Source organism: Mus caroli, chromosome 11 (assembly GCF_900094665.2).
Source record: "Mus caroli chromosome 11, CAROLI_EIJ_v1.1, whole genome shotgun sequence".
Classification (NCBI taxonomy): domain Eukaryota; kingdom Metazoa; phylum Chordata; class Mammalia; order Rodentia; family Muridae; genus Mus; species Mus caroli.
The window spans coordinates 19,496,404-19,510,777 of NC_034580.1; the positions used below are offsets into that span (position 1 = coordinate 19,496,404).

The 14,374-nt window shown below is 41.2% G+C and overlaps 1 protein-coding gene across 5 annotated transcripts in view; it reads left to right on the forward strand.

The window, feature by feature from the left end:
- Pus10 (pseudouridine synthase 10) overlaps positions 1 to 14,374 on the forward strand; it is a 66,218-nt gene that overhangs the window by 559 nt on the left and 51,285 nt on the right. For 2 of the 5 annotated variants that reach the window (XM_029483165.1, XM_021176260.2), the window contains exons 2-4: positions 1,296 to 1,422; positions 6,135 to 6,383; positions 6,864 to 6,950. In XM_029483165.1, the coding sequence (XP_029339025.1) occupies positions 1,297 to 1,422; positions 6,135 to 6,383; positions 6,864 to 6,950 (462 nt within the window). In that variant the 5' untranslated portion in view covers position 1,296. Of the gene's footprint in view, positions 1 to 45; positions 475 to 1,295; positions 1,423 to 2,727; positions 2,961 to 6,134; positions 6,384 to 6,863; positions 6,951 to 14,374 lie in introns of those variants that run through there. The other 3 variants (XM_029483164.1, XM_021176261.2, XM_029483166.1) reach the window with 3 other exon arrangements.

Here is a 14,374-nt window from a genome sequence, read left to right on the forward strand (position 1 = left end):
GGTCGGGCGAAGCTGGAGGAAGGAGGAAGGGAACAGCTAATTTGCTGGGGTGTGGGTGGGGGTCGGGAGTCGGTAGAGCAGGACGTTCCTCTTTCTTTTCCCTAGTCTGGGTTTCAAATTTGAGTAGGGGCTCATCGACGTTTCTGGCAGCAGCTACTACGACCTAGGTGCCGAGTCCGTCGGAGGCTCTTTTGCCGGTCGACCCTTTAAGGCTAGTAGTAAAGCCCCTCGCAGTCTTGCGTTCGTAGAGCTAGGGGGAGTGCAGGCTGCCAGGCGGACAGCCTTACAGGTCACCGTGTAATAAGAGGGGGTTCCTGCATTCCTCTCGTGAGGCGCCTGGTACTTTTGTTGTAAAGCTCTGGTTTTCTTGGGGAACGCAAGGGCTGAGCGCAGTAGGTGCGCTGTCTTTACTCTTCCCCGTTCCCACCCAGGGCCGAAAAGGGTTAAGACTCGACTGCGGCGTCTTGGGAGAAGGTAAGGCCTAGGAAGTATGAGGTGAGGGGTTAGGGACTGGGTGTCGAAGAGGCGTGGCTGCAGTCCTTTTTGTTTGTTAGCCAGGTGGAGTGGGTGGTAAGTTTCTAGAGCCTCAGCAAATAAAGGGCTTGTTTGGCCAGAACAGAGGTTTTCCCTTACCTTTCCCCTACTCCCATGCCAGAGGACGAAATATGCCTGTGCAGGAGGAAATGCATTTAAAAAGATCTTATGGTGTGAAACTCAAAAGACTATTTCAGCTATACCCCTCTCCCCGGCTGGCTTTGAGTCTCTATTTAGCCTAGGTTAGCTTTGAACTCATGGAGATCTTCTTGCTTCTCGTGTACTGAAATTATAAGCGTGAGCACTTACACCTGGCAAGAAGATGCATTTTTACATAATTATTTCCAACTCCTCATAGACTCTTAACATTAAATTAATAGGTTAAGTGAACTGATAGAAGGGATTATGAAACAAATAAATACTTGGCCACATGGAGTTTCTTGATTTTTTTTTAATAGAGTATATTCCCATATTGTAAGTAGTTCCTTGAAAGGTTTACGCAGGCAACCCTGAGTGGTCCCAAGTCCCGGAATCTGAACGTTTTTAATGTCATGTCCAGAGCAAGCTTGTCTTTCTTTGTTCCTCTCCCCTGTAACCCACATACTCACTTAGTCAAGTTCATATTGTAGAATATAGATATGACAAGCAGTATTTGAAGAGTACAAAATAGAATTTTTCAAATGAAAGCTTTTCTTTTTAAGGACATATTTGCACATAGCTGTAGAATACTGAAAGTGCTCATTTTAGTTTCTTTCTTCTAGTATGCTTCCACTGACTGAGGAGAACAAGCACGTGGCACAGCTGTTGTTCAGTTCTGGCACCTGTCCAAGATGCATCTTCAGATTCTGTGGTGTGGATCTTCCCGCACCTTACAAACACCCATCCAAGGTATACTCTTTTTAAATTAAAGAATGTTTTTTATAGTTTGGAATGAATGTCACTAGCTTTGAGTCCTGTGAGTAACATATAATTCCACTAAGGAAGGAAGATTAATAAAGTTATTCCTACAAAGGTAATTTTGAAACTGCAATTACCTTAAAAACTTGATGTAGGAATATAACTATTTTCAGGTGACTATCATTTAACAGTGCAGAGAGAGATCTATGGTGGGATTTTTTTTTCTTTTTTGCTACATTTAATATTTGTGAAGACATTTTATAAAGGGCATCTAAACACAATACCACTAGATATTGCTTCTTACATACATTAATGCAAAGCAGCAGGACAGTTCATAGTCCTGATTTCTTCTTTTAAACAGAAAATGAGTTCGGTTATATTTTTCTTAAATTAAGATTCTCTCTATTATTTTTATGAATATATATATACATATGAGTATGATGTGAGCGCTCATATAATTTATGCATATGCTGTGAGTGCTTGTGTGTGTGTATGTTTGTAATAGGTTCTCTCCTTCCTCCATAGACTCTGGGAAATCAAACAGGTTGTTAGACTTGTCTGGCAAGTGCTCTTACCTCACAGACTGTATTGCTTGCCTGTTTACCAGCCCCTTGCTGTGTATTACTGTTTACATGTATGTATGTATCCTTCAGGTGCTGGATAGAACCCAGGGCTTCACACTGCCAGCGTTCTGTCATTGATCCATGTCCCCAGCCTGCCACTTGATTCACTCAGTGAAGGGAATATGTTCTGAGAAATGTGTCCTTAGAGGACTTTTTGCTTGTGAGAACATTCTGGAGTATACTTAAGATGGCTGCAGTCTTACTAGGCAGTGTAATCTTAAGGGCCCATTAGCCACAGCTGTACAGTCTTGTTGTCAGGAGCATTGTATGATACCTGGCTCTGTGGGAAGCCGTTAAAAACAAGGGCTTATTGAATCATTATTCCTGATACTAGTACCATAAGAAACGCTAGATAGAGTCTTAAATATTTACAGTAATACATAGAGAGCTGAACCGTTGAGTAGAATAACTTACTTGACATATGGTTGATACTAACTGTGACATTCTTTTTAAAGGCAAATACTTCCATACACTCATACACACTCAATTTTTTATTTTAAAAGTTGCTAATAAACTATGCCACAGTCACTATCGTTTTTCTGTCATTGTGTTGTTTCTACTATTAACATAGTAACAAAATAAAAATAGTGCCTAGTGTGCATCTAGTGTTGCTACACGTTAAGCTTTCACTTAATCGTTTGTAAGTACATGCGATGGTTGTCTCTATTTTCAGATGAAGCGACTGAAACCCAGAGAGGTTAAGCAGTCCTGCCCAAAGTTAAACAGCTTTTAAATGAGGAAACTATGAATTAAACAGTGTGTCTGAATCCAAAGCCTAGAATTTGGAGCTAGAAGATGTGGATTTGAATCTCAGTTCCACCACTGTTCAGCTTCAGTTTACTACTGTGTACATGGATATGGTGACTCCTACCTCACGGGATTTTAAGGGATGTTATCAATTATTAAGTATGTGAAAGTAATTGGAAACCAGTAATGGCTCATAGATAGTGGCAGTTGCTGTGTGTGTAAATGCTCAGCTTATATCTAGCTTTGTGTAACCTTTCTTATATGCTCTTTGCACACATGTCTCTCTCTCTCTCACACACACACTATATACTGAATTCAAAATATATTTTATATAAAACTGGCAGCAATTTTGACTTGTTATATTCTTTGTGAATAAATACTGTAAACAAAATATTCAAAGGCTTTTTGAAATGTTTTAAGCTGTTTTGCTATCATAGCTGTACATGAGCTCACACATGTACATACTACCTTATACTAATGTTACAGATGTTAGGTAGCAATCAACATTTGTGTGGGTCGTAATTCTTTGAAAATTGGAATGCTAACACATCAACGAGTTTAATGTTTGACAAAAATAAATGTTCTTGAGTTAGTATAGCCTAACTAAATTCTATCCAACGACGAACAGTCAAACCAGCCTGATGTAGTGGAAGCACAAGGAAAGCAGAGTGAAGAGGAAAAAGCAGCAGCCTTTGCAAGTGGAGGCTTGTTTTTATGTTCAAATACACAGAATGACAGAAATTAGACAAGATGCAGACCAAGGCTCCCTTTGCTTAAAACTTTGCTTAATTCATAAAAATAGATTTTATTTATAGCCCCAAATTTTAATACTTCCAAATCTATGTATGTTGGTAAATTGTTTCAAAAATTATCTTCACTTACTCAACCTCTAAATGATAAGATTTCACATTAAGTCACACTATGCTTATGAGCTTGTTAAATAGAATAAAAATCAGCTTATACTTACCCCCCCTTGTGTATAAGATAGTATGTACATGTGTGTACTTGTGTATAGCTATATAAGATAGTACGTACATGTGTGTGCTCAAATATGAGCACTATATTTTATATAGTTATACAAGAACACACACACGTACATACTATCTTATATAGCTACACTTAAGCACACACATGTACATACATGAGCACACATGTATACACTATCTTATATAGCTATATACAAGCAAAACAAAGCTTAAAACATTTTTAAAAAGCCTTTGACTTTTTTTTTTTATTCACAATATTACAAGTCAAAAGTGTGCGTGTGTGTGTGTGTCTCTCTGTATGTCTGTGTCTCTGTCTGGTTCCTTTGCTTCTTTGCTGTTTGAGATGGAACCCAAAGCGTCATGTATGTTAAGCAGGATTCTGCCACTAAGCCACATCTCCATGCCAGGTTGTATTTTTATGTTTCCATAATTAGAATTAAATTTTTCTTTTGATTTTGAAGTTAGTAGTTTAATGACCTTTCCAATAGAACTACAAATCAGACTTGTAAATCTGTTGATGGAGACTTTTTCCTTAAGATTAGGGTTTTTAGCTTCAATGATTTGTGAAATTCTGGAAAAACATGCACATATGTAATAGGCATTTGATCAGCATGAGGGTTAAATGCATTAATAATAAATTCAGAGTCACCAGTAATGCACTGGTGTTACATTAAGGACAGAAATCAAGGCACTTCTCCTTGGTGTCATTAAACCAAGAGGGTACCAGATTCCAGTTCTCTACTTTGCTCTCACTGTGTTGCCTGTCATTCTGTGTCTCTCTGGGCTGGGAGTCTGAATCTGTGCCCACCTGAAGGCTGTCTTGTAAAGTCATCCTTGTGTCGGTCAGTCTGTCCCTGACAAAGACTTTGTTCTCTTTTAGTTTTTGTATATTTTTAAATTTTATTTTTAATCATCTGTGTGTGATATATGCCATGTGAGTGGGTACCAACAGAGGCTATAGACATCGGAGCCTCTGGAGCTGGAGTACAGACTGTTGTGAGCTACCTGCTGTGGTCCTCTGGAAGAACAATCCATGCTCTTAACCACTGAGCCATCTCTCTAGCCCAATCTCTTTTATCGAACAGCAGAGAAATCACATGGACAAGGAATGAGGAATACTTAACAGAAATAGTTAATAGTTTTACAGGAGTTAAGTATGACTCCAACTGACCCAGATAGCAAATCCTATCAGTCAATTGCTGAATGCTGCTTTTAGCATTTATGGTGGATATTTATTTTATAAGGCTGGTTTTAGCATTTTTGCTCTTTCCAGCTTATATTCCCCCTAGGACCCCCCCAGGGGTGTTTGTGTCTGTCTCTTTTATTTCTTTGCTGTTTGAGATGGAATCCAAGGCTTCATGCATTGGGCAAGTTCATATCTCAGAATTCCTAGAAAAAAATTGCTGTAGTCACTTGGTTACTCCTGAATTGATATAAACCAGTGACGTGTGAGTCCCTGCTATTTGTCTTCTCTACACCTTGTTTTGAGACATGTGTATTATCATAATACACATGCATTACTCTTGGGTCATAGGCTTGGTAGAGTACACAATTTAAAATTATAGCTATACATTAATTCCAAGGCAAGCAAGGTTGGTTGTTGCATTGTTCTCTTAAAGGCAGGTTAAACAGAGAGGCTGAGTTCACAGTAGTCTTAAGTGACTTCGAGGTCTATTGTTAACTTTGTCTGTGAGGACCAGCAAAGGTTCCAGTCTCTTAGAATTTAAGAGGTGTTTCTATCACAATGCATTGCCACAAGTTCATATCTTAGAATTCCTAGAAAGCCAATACTGTAGTCACTTGGTTACTCCTGAATTGATAGAAACCAGTGATGTGTGAGTCCCTGCTATTAGTCTCCTCTATACCTAGTTTTGAGACAGTGCCTCATTATGTAGCTCTGGGTAGGTTGAACTCATAAGCTATCTGCTACCTTTGCCTGAGCCTGTTCTGTGGGATCTAGAGGGCTGGGATCCATGACATGCAAAGCAGAGCAGTATATGCCTTTAATTCCAGTGTTCAGAGGCAGGCAGGTCTCTTGTGCAAAACCAGTAACATTCGTTACTAGTGACTCTGAATTTATTATTAATGTACTTAATCCATGCACTAATCAAATGCCTGTTACATATGTGAATTTTTTTCAAAAGAATTTCATAAATCAGTGAAGCTAAAACCCTAACCTTAAGGAGAAAGGCATCTTCAACAAAATTACAAACCTGGCTATTAGTTGTGTTGCGAAGATCATTCACTTCTAGTTAAATAAACAAATGAAAGTCCTCACACTTGGCTGACTTTCATGCTTCATTGTGAGGCCCTCAATGCCACTTTAAATGGTATTGCTTCTTTTCAGGAGTTGCTCAAAGAGCTACAAAAATTTCTAGAACCAGAAAAACCGGAATTAATTTTAGAAGCTCCAAACCCACCATTGAAGAAAATTCGTCTACATGAAGATGGGATTGATAATTTGAGTGAAGATGGAAAGGATGGAGTCTCTGTTATTGAAGACGAAAGCATGGCTGAGAAGCCTTCAAAGCTGAGAGTGTGCAATGTTTGCTTAGGAATTCTTCAGGAATTCTGTGAGAAGGGGTTTATTACGAAGGTAAACATCCATTCCTCAGCTGAGCTCTGCTGATAGATGGGGTCAGCAGTAAAGCTTAGGGGTCTTCGTCACACCATCCCTAGCATTCATGCCTGCTTGCTTTATTCCAGGTGGTCACTAACATCTCTTAGTTAAAAAAGACCAAGTATTCTGAAATTGTATCATACTGCAAAATTAATAAAAATTATCTTACACCTACTGTGTTGTCCTGCACAAACGGCCAGTTGTGCAGGGTCAGAGTCAACAAATACTTCATCTCATGATGTTTATGACAAGCTCACTACTCAAATGTGGAAGTTTTTTGGTTACTTTTGTTTTGGGCAGAGCTAGAGATGGCCTGGCACATGACGGCCACTGAGCGTCAGCCCCAGCTCTGAACTGAATGCTGGGAAGCTGTGCAGTGTCCTGGGAGAGATTTTATTATTAGAGTCACATTTTCAGGAATTCTTGGGAGTTTACCTAACTGTAATACTCTTTTAGGTGTGCCAAAAGGTTGAAGCCTCTGGGTTTGAATTCACCAGCATGGTTTTATCTGTCTCCTTCCCACCGCAGCAGTCTGTGAGAGAGGTAAGGTCATTTGCCCACTCCGGAGCATGTGTAAAATGTATGCTAGGAGTTTCTAATTTCTAAAACACACCAAACAAAACTGGGAATGTAAACTTGGTACAGAGGCTCCCACTTTTAACCTCAGTACTGGGTGTAGAAGCGGGGTGGTAAGGAATTTGAGGCCATCCTAGGCATGTTGCTGCAGTGTTGCATGATGGGACATGAGCAAGAGTGGCTAGACATGCCTCGGATTCATTGCACAGGTGGTTTTGAATTAATTTTGGTTGTTGCACATTCAGAAACCTTTTATCATTGTTAGTTTTTTTTTTTTTTTTTTGTGACCCCTCTACCTTCTGCTATATGATACCAGGTGTGGTTGTCACCCACAGTCTAAAAGGCTACATCTATAAAAATCACATTGAGCTAAAAGGACATAATTTGAGAACTTTTTATTTGAAGTGTCTTCCCCTAGATACTGGTTCCTAAACTTTCAGCATGTACAAGGTTTATTCATAGGTAGGTAAGGTGGCTCCTGCCTGTAATACCATTATCCAGAAGCTGGGGCAGGAGGATTGCCAGGTATTTGAGCCCAGCCTGAAGTTTCCCAAGCACCATCCCAAAGATTTGTATGTATTTGGTCAGGTAGGGTTTAGGAATTTGCATTCTAAACAGCAAACTCATCAGTGCCATTGTTACAAAGACTGCATGTTGAGGAATTAATACTCTTAAGGGATTTTTTTTTTGTTTTTTGTTTTTTTTACATTTTTATTTTGTTGTAGTTGTGTGTATATATATTCATGTGCATGTGCGTGCGTGCGTGCATGTATGTGTGTGTGTGTGTGTACGTACCTGTGTAGAAGTCAGGACAACTTGCAGTAACTGGTTCTGTCTTTCTGCCATGTGGGCCTGAGGCATTGAACTCAGTCATCATCCTTGGCAACAGGTTCCTTTACCTGCTAAACCATCCTGCCTGCTTAAAATGAAGAATTAAAAAATATATCCATTCTTGCAATGGGAAGAAGGGCTGTAAACTTTGGACAGGTGAATTTCAAACAATGCAAGAAAAACTGGCATAAGCATCTGCCTAAGAGGTATGTTATAAGTTTTAGGAAGTTCAGGGAAAGCAAATTTAGTTCAAACCAAATTATTATAACCAATAAAAGGAAGTTTAGAGAAAAATCCCCATAAAGGATTGGGAGGCATGGTCCTTACGGTGGTAGTGCATCCCTTTAATCTCAGTACTTGGGAGGTAGAGGCAGGAGGATCTCTGTTAGTTTGAGGCCAGCCTGATATACAGAGCGAGTCTAGGACAGCCAGGGCCACACAGAGAAACCCTGTCTTGAAACCTTCCCCGCCCCCCAAATTGGGAAGCTGATATGATGATTCACAGTTATAAGTTCAGCACTTGGGAAACTGGACAGGATGGTTGCTGTGAGGTCAGCCTGGACTATATAGGAAAAACCTGTCTCATTAAATAGTTTTAAAAGAGTAAAAATGAGGAATGAGGTCTATGCCAAAGACAAGAGGATCCTGAATTCATCTTAGGTTAGAGAGAAGGGGTCGGAGGAGGAATGTGCATTTTAAAATTTTCATTTTGAAAAGCTTAAAGTATTGTAATGAGTAGCCCGATGAACTCCTTGTTAAGTGTTGCCCAGATTGAACAATCAAGTTTTATTTCGCAAACTTAAGATCAGTTACAAAAAATATAAACCAAAATAGAGTCATATTAGTACAAATATAAGAGGGAGGCTCAGCTCTGTTAGAATTGCAACAAAAAACTAGACCCTACAGTGAACTACTTAGAGTGAAGAATTGCTAAGGGACAGGAAACAAATGAAGCAGGAGACAGGTCTTCTTGGAATGATGTACACTGATGATAGATGGAGAGAAAGCTGGGTTATGAACATCTTGCTTTGCTTTTGGCCTTTCTGTCAGGGAAAATGTGATCTTTCTCAAAAACAAACAAACAAACAAACACGCATACACGTAAAACAGTCATTCTGGGAAGAGTGAAAGTTCTGGCTCCACAAAGTGACGCTTTCCTAAATGGGCTCAGTCTTCTGGGTTCGTAAATAATTATATTTCAAACTGAACTCTAAACAAGTGTATCATCTACAGAGCATCTTTTGTAAACAACAGAGGCTGGAGCCTTCAGGCAGAACCAAAATGTGTTTTGGTAATCTTCCCTCCTTCCCTTTGAAAGCATCTCATGTTAGACATATGAACAGAAGGTTGCCTCCATACGAATCCCCATAGATTTGGCCATGTCACAGTCTGAGACCCCATGGTGTGAGGGAGATGTAGGAGAAAGAGGGACTAGAATATCATATTGTATGCCCTACTATGCCTCCTGCTGCTCTCTCTTTTTCTTGTACAAAGTCACCCAGTTCAAAGGGAGATGTGTTGGCTTTGAATTGACAGAAATTGACTCTTTGAAAGCAGTAGTAGGTATGGAATAGGACATAATTATGTTTGGGTTCCTGCTACCCACCTGGAAGAATATTTACTGGCAGTTACTAAAAATAAAATAAAATAAATCATTTCACGAAGCTAAGAAAAATAATTGTATTTCAAGATAGAGTTAAAACAGCCTGCACCTGCTCATTATCCTCAGGGATGTTAAAAGGCAGCATATTTTCCAAGCGATTGGAGACAAAGGGCACCTTTCCCAAAAGTGAGTAAGTTAAGTCTGAAAATTAGCAGCTGGCGAGCTCAGCCACAAAGCACAGTGAGATTCTGGACCAGGAGCTCCAGGGTGAGCTGTGGGCACTAAGCTCGAGGAAGGACAAGTTTGCTGAGAGCAGAGTATGTCTGAAGCATGGAGTGAGCTGGTAGAGCTCGGCAGTGCCTCGCAGCCCCCTGCATGGCCAGTCTCTCAAAATGCTTTCCTGAAAGTGGCCGGAACATGGCAGGGCCTAAATACAACTAGTAAAGATGTATGTGAACCTCACTAGGGGCTACATGACACAGGGTTGAGAGTGCAGCAGGCATGTTGACTATTACAGTTAATTCACAGTAGAGCTTATGAACAAGAACAGTCTAAAAGGACGAATAAACATGAGTTAATAAGAATAAACATGAGTTTAAGAATAAGAATAAGTTAATAAGAATAAACATGAGTTTTTATGCCTGAGTTTAAAAAGCAGTTGCCAAGTAAAGGAATGATGTAATGTATTTGCAGAGATGTCTCTGGAGTGGTAGTTAGAGTTGCTTAAAGAGACAGTAAGCCAATTGGATAACATGGGATGGGATACAGTGTGGCTAATGTTTGGCTTTCGGCCCACCTGGATGAAAAGGTGACAGTTGTCTTCCATTAGTGCTCCTGTTCTTGGAATGCCATGCTTATGTGGAGATTTGTGCATTAAAAGGAACAAAGACAAGTTAGTCTATGTTCAGAAGGTAGGCGCAGGATGGATATAATTCTCATCCCAAAGAATTTACCTGAATGGATATATTTTTTGACACAGATTAAACCAAGGACAGAAAGCCACCAAGCTGAGGTACATGAAAGAAAGATCATCTTCTTTTTCCATTTATTCATTCATTCACTCACTCACTTACTTTACATCCTACTCACTGCCCCCTCACCCTGCTGATCCCCTCCATCCCACAATCCTCCTCTCCCTGCACCCCTTCTCTTCTGAGAGGATAGTATTCCTCCTGAGTATCCCCCACCCTGGCACGTCAAATCTCTGCAGGGCCTCTCTCCCACTGAGGCCACACAAGGCAGCCCAGCTAGAAAAACATCGCACAGAGAGGCAACAGCTTTTGGGATAGTCCCACTCCAGTTGTTCGGTACCCATAATGAAGACCAAGCTACATGTCTGCTCTATATGTGCAAGTTGCCTATGTCCAGCCATGTACACTCTTTGGTTGGTGGTTCAGACTCAGAGAGTCCCAAGGGTCCATCCGTGTTAGTTGACTCTGTTGGTATTCCTGTGGAGTTCCTATCCCCTTTGAGACCCCAATCCTTCCTCCTGATTCTTCCATAAAAGTCTCCAAGCTCCATCCACTATTTGGTTGTGGGTGTCCGCATCTGTTTGAGTCAGCTGCTGGGTAGAGCCTCTCAGAGGACAGCCATGCTAAGCTCCTGTCTGCAAACATAAGAGTCTCATTAATAGTGTCAGGGATTGGTGATTGCCCCTAGAATGAGTCTCTAGTTGGGTCAGTTATTAGGTGGCCGTTCCCAAAGTCTCTGCTATATCCCCCATCCCTGCATTTCTTATAGACAGGATAAATTTGGAGTTAGTGGGTTGGTGTCCCTATCTCTCCACTGAGGTTCCTACACGGCTACAGGAGGTGGCCTCTTCAGGTTCCATATCCCCAATTCTGTGAGTCACAGCTAAGGTCACCCCCATTGATTCTTGGGATCCTCCCTTATCCCAGGTCTTTGTCACATCCTGGAGATGACCCCCACCTCCCCACCGCCATCAGTTGCAGATTTCCATTTATTCTCATGGCCATTTGGCCACTCCCCACCCCCATGTTCCTCCCTGTACTTGATCCCATTCCCTTCCTCATCCCTCTCCCTCCCAGATCCCTCCCTCCATCTGCCTATTGTGACTATTTTATTCCTTCTTCTAAGTGAGATTCAAGCATCCTCTCTTGGTAGATGATCTTCTTAAAGCCCAGCATGGAGTTAAGAAGCCCTTCTATTTTAATGCTGGCATTACTTCACACTGGAGTCTACATCCTTTCACTTCAGATAAAGAAGACAATGACAAATTCATGATTCCAGTCTGTGAGCTTGGTAAGCCTGGAAGTTTATTGGGTTTATTGTAAGTGACTCAGGCAGCAATGTTCCTGAAAAGCCACCTCAACAAACAGGATGTGAGAGGTGCTGCATAGAATACCAGTACAGCCTGTGCCCAGCTTCTTTGAAGCCTAAGAGCCTCTTGTCTTCCTGGCTTGTGTGCTCTTCATCCAATCTCTGGTGGGAAACCTCATTAGTCCTGTAACTTTTGTGAGCTTCCTGGAGTCCTGTGAAGTTACTGTTTCTTTTAAAATATTTGTGTGTGCGCGTGTGCGCGTGCGCGTGTGTGTGTGTGTGTGTGTGTGTGTGTGTGATGCGTCCCAGTGTGCCTGTGGAGGTCAGAGGACAGCTTATAGTAGTTCGTTCTTTCCTTAGAATACGTGAGTACTGGAGATCAGCTGTCTGGCCTGGCCCCAAATCCCTTCAGCTGCTGAGACGTTTGCCAGCCCTCCTGTAGTTCCAGGAGCTTCATGAGTGTCCTACCCCTTTATGAGAGGATACTTCAACCAGAGGAAATGGCTACACAGTATGCTTCCCTTTCTGTTGACTTTTACACTCTCCTGCCCCTTCTGCTGTGATGTTCCTGGGACTTTGGAGGGGAGGGGCAATGTAAGTGTTTGGTTACAATCTTGTGTGTCTGGCTGAGCCTTGGGTACTATGCCACACAATAGACACTTATTCTCAGAAATTTAACTGGTGAGTTTATGCAATAACCATCTCCCATTGCTAAAGGAGCATTTCCTCCCATTAGTGAAGCTGAGAGCAGCAGTCTGGGCATAGACACAAATGTTTGGAAATCAGTTTGAGAGACACATTTCTGTTTAATGAAACAGTGACAGCTCCCCATTGTAGCCTGTGACCTCCTCAGTCATGACTGTGTGTCCTGGGCCTGCAGCACTGTTCGGGGTTCCTTCCTGTGATATGATCCAGGGGGACTTTGCTGCACAGCCACTGCTCTGCACTCAGGATTGGCTTCTGTAAAGCCACAGTGTGACAAGGATTATCAAGGATGCCCCAGACTAAACTGGGAAGTCTTGTCATTCTTTGAGGTTTATCTTTATCAGCTGAGTCCAGCAGAGGGCGATATTGTACCATCAGTGTAGTTCATCTCCATCTTATGGCTAGTATATGATGACTCCTTTGTTCACCCTAGTGACCTTAAATGAGTTATATTGCATCATAAATGTTACTCTGATCATATGAAGCACCCTGTTTCTCAATGTGCAGTATGATATGGTTGGAGTTTTGTTTGTCAGTTCAAAATATATTTCTTTCTTTTCTTTTCTTTTCTTTTTTTTTTTCTTTTCCCTGAAACAGGGTTTCTCTGTATAGCCCTGGTTGTCCTGGAACTTACTTTGTAGACCAGGCTGGCCTCGAACTCAGAAATCTGCCTGCCTCTGCGTCCCGAGTGCTGGGATTAAAGGCGTGTGCCACCACGCCTGGCTCAAAATATATTTCTTGTTTCCATGCTTTGCATTAAATACTCTGAATTAGGTAAGAATAAAAGTACCAATTCTTCAGCAGCATTTTTTCTTTAATTTAAGAAATTATATTTTAAAAAATTTTCATAAATTAATATTTAAAAATTTTTGTTTTATTTAAATTTGTGGTTTTACCAATTTGGATCCGTTGATCTCATTTAGGATCTGAAGAAAATAATGAATTCCTTTGTCCTAAGAAAGCACAGACTCACTTGGCATGGTGTAATTCTTGTAATCCAGCACTCAGGAGGCTTAGAGGATCGTGAGTTCAAGGCTATCCAGGCTATGCAGTGATACCCTATATTAAAGCAAGCGAAGAACAGGAGAGCTAGAAGCACATACTCAAAGTTTGCATGCATTTACAGATCCTTGGATTTATCTGAATTGTATTCTTAGGTAAAATCTCCCTCTCTGCTAATGTCCTTACTTATTCTAAGGGATTGTGGTTTCTATTGTGTTTAGTTCACAGATCAACTGCAAATATAGAGAGCCACTTGTTTAAGATAGTAATGTGTGTGCAGGCCTGAGCTGGCTGTCTTCTGATTCAGCGGTTATATTTTCTCCTTTCTCTTTATTTTCCATGCTTTTTCAACTTAAAATTTGTATGGCAGACACCCCTCCTAGATATACAACACACTAAAGATCTCCTTTATTCTCTGTTCTTTCTGAACTTAGAAAGGCAGGTTTAAAGTTTGCCTTAGCATCGATAGCCCCTGATAAGTTGGTTATAACTTTTTTCAGTCTCTATGAGGTCCTTGGTCCAGGGGTTTTAGGTATGAAGGCTATGCCCCTTCGTGTGTGTGTGTGTGTGTGTGTGTGTGTGTGTGTGCGCGCGCGTGCAGGAGCCAGAGGTCAACTTGGAATTCTTCTGGAGCTTGAGACAGATCTCTCACTGACCTGGGCTTGCCAATATGACTAAGCTGTCTGGCAAGGCAGAGCTCCAGGAACCTACTTGTCACCACTGTAAGTTAACAGACCTGGCTTTTTAAACATGAGTTCTGGGAATCAAACTCACGTTCTCATGCTTTTGGTGGTAAGCGTTTTGCTGACAGGCACTTCCTCAGCCTTCTGGGCAGCGGCTGGCTATGTGTGATGTGCAGTTGCACGCAGCCTGTGAGTGCACTCCAGAGGAGGGTTTTGAGTGTCTTACCATTAACTCCCTGCCCTATAGCTTTGAGACAGCCTCTCATTGAATCTGAAGCTAGATGACA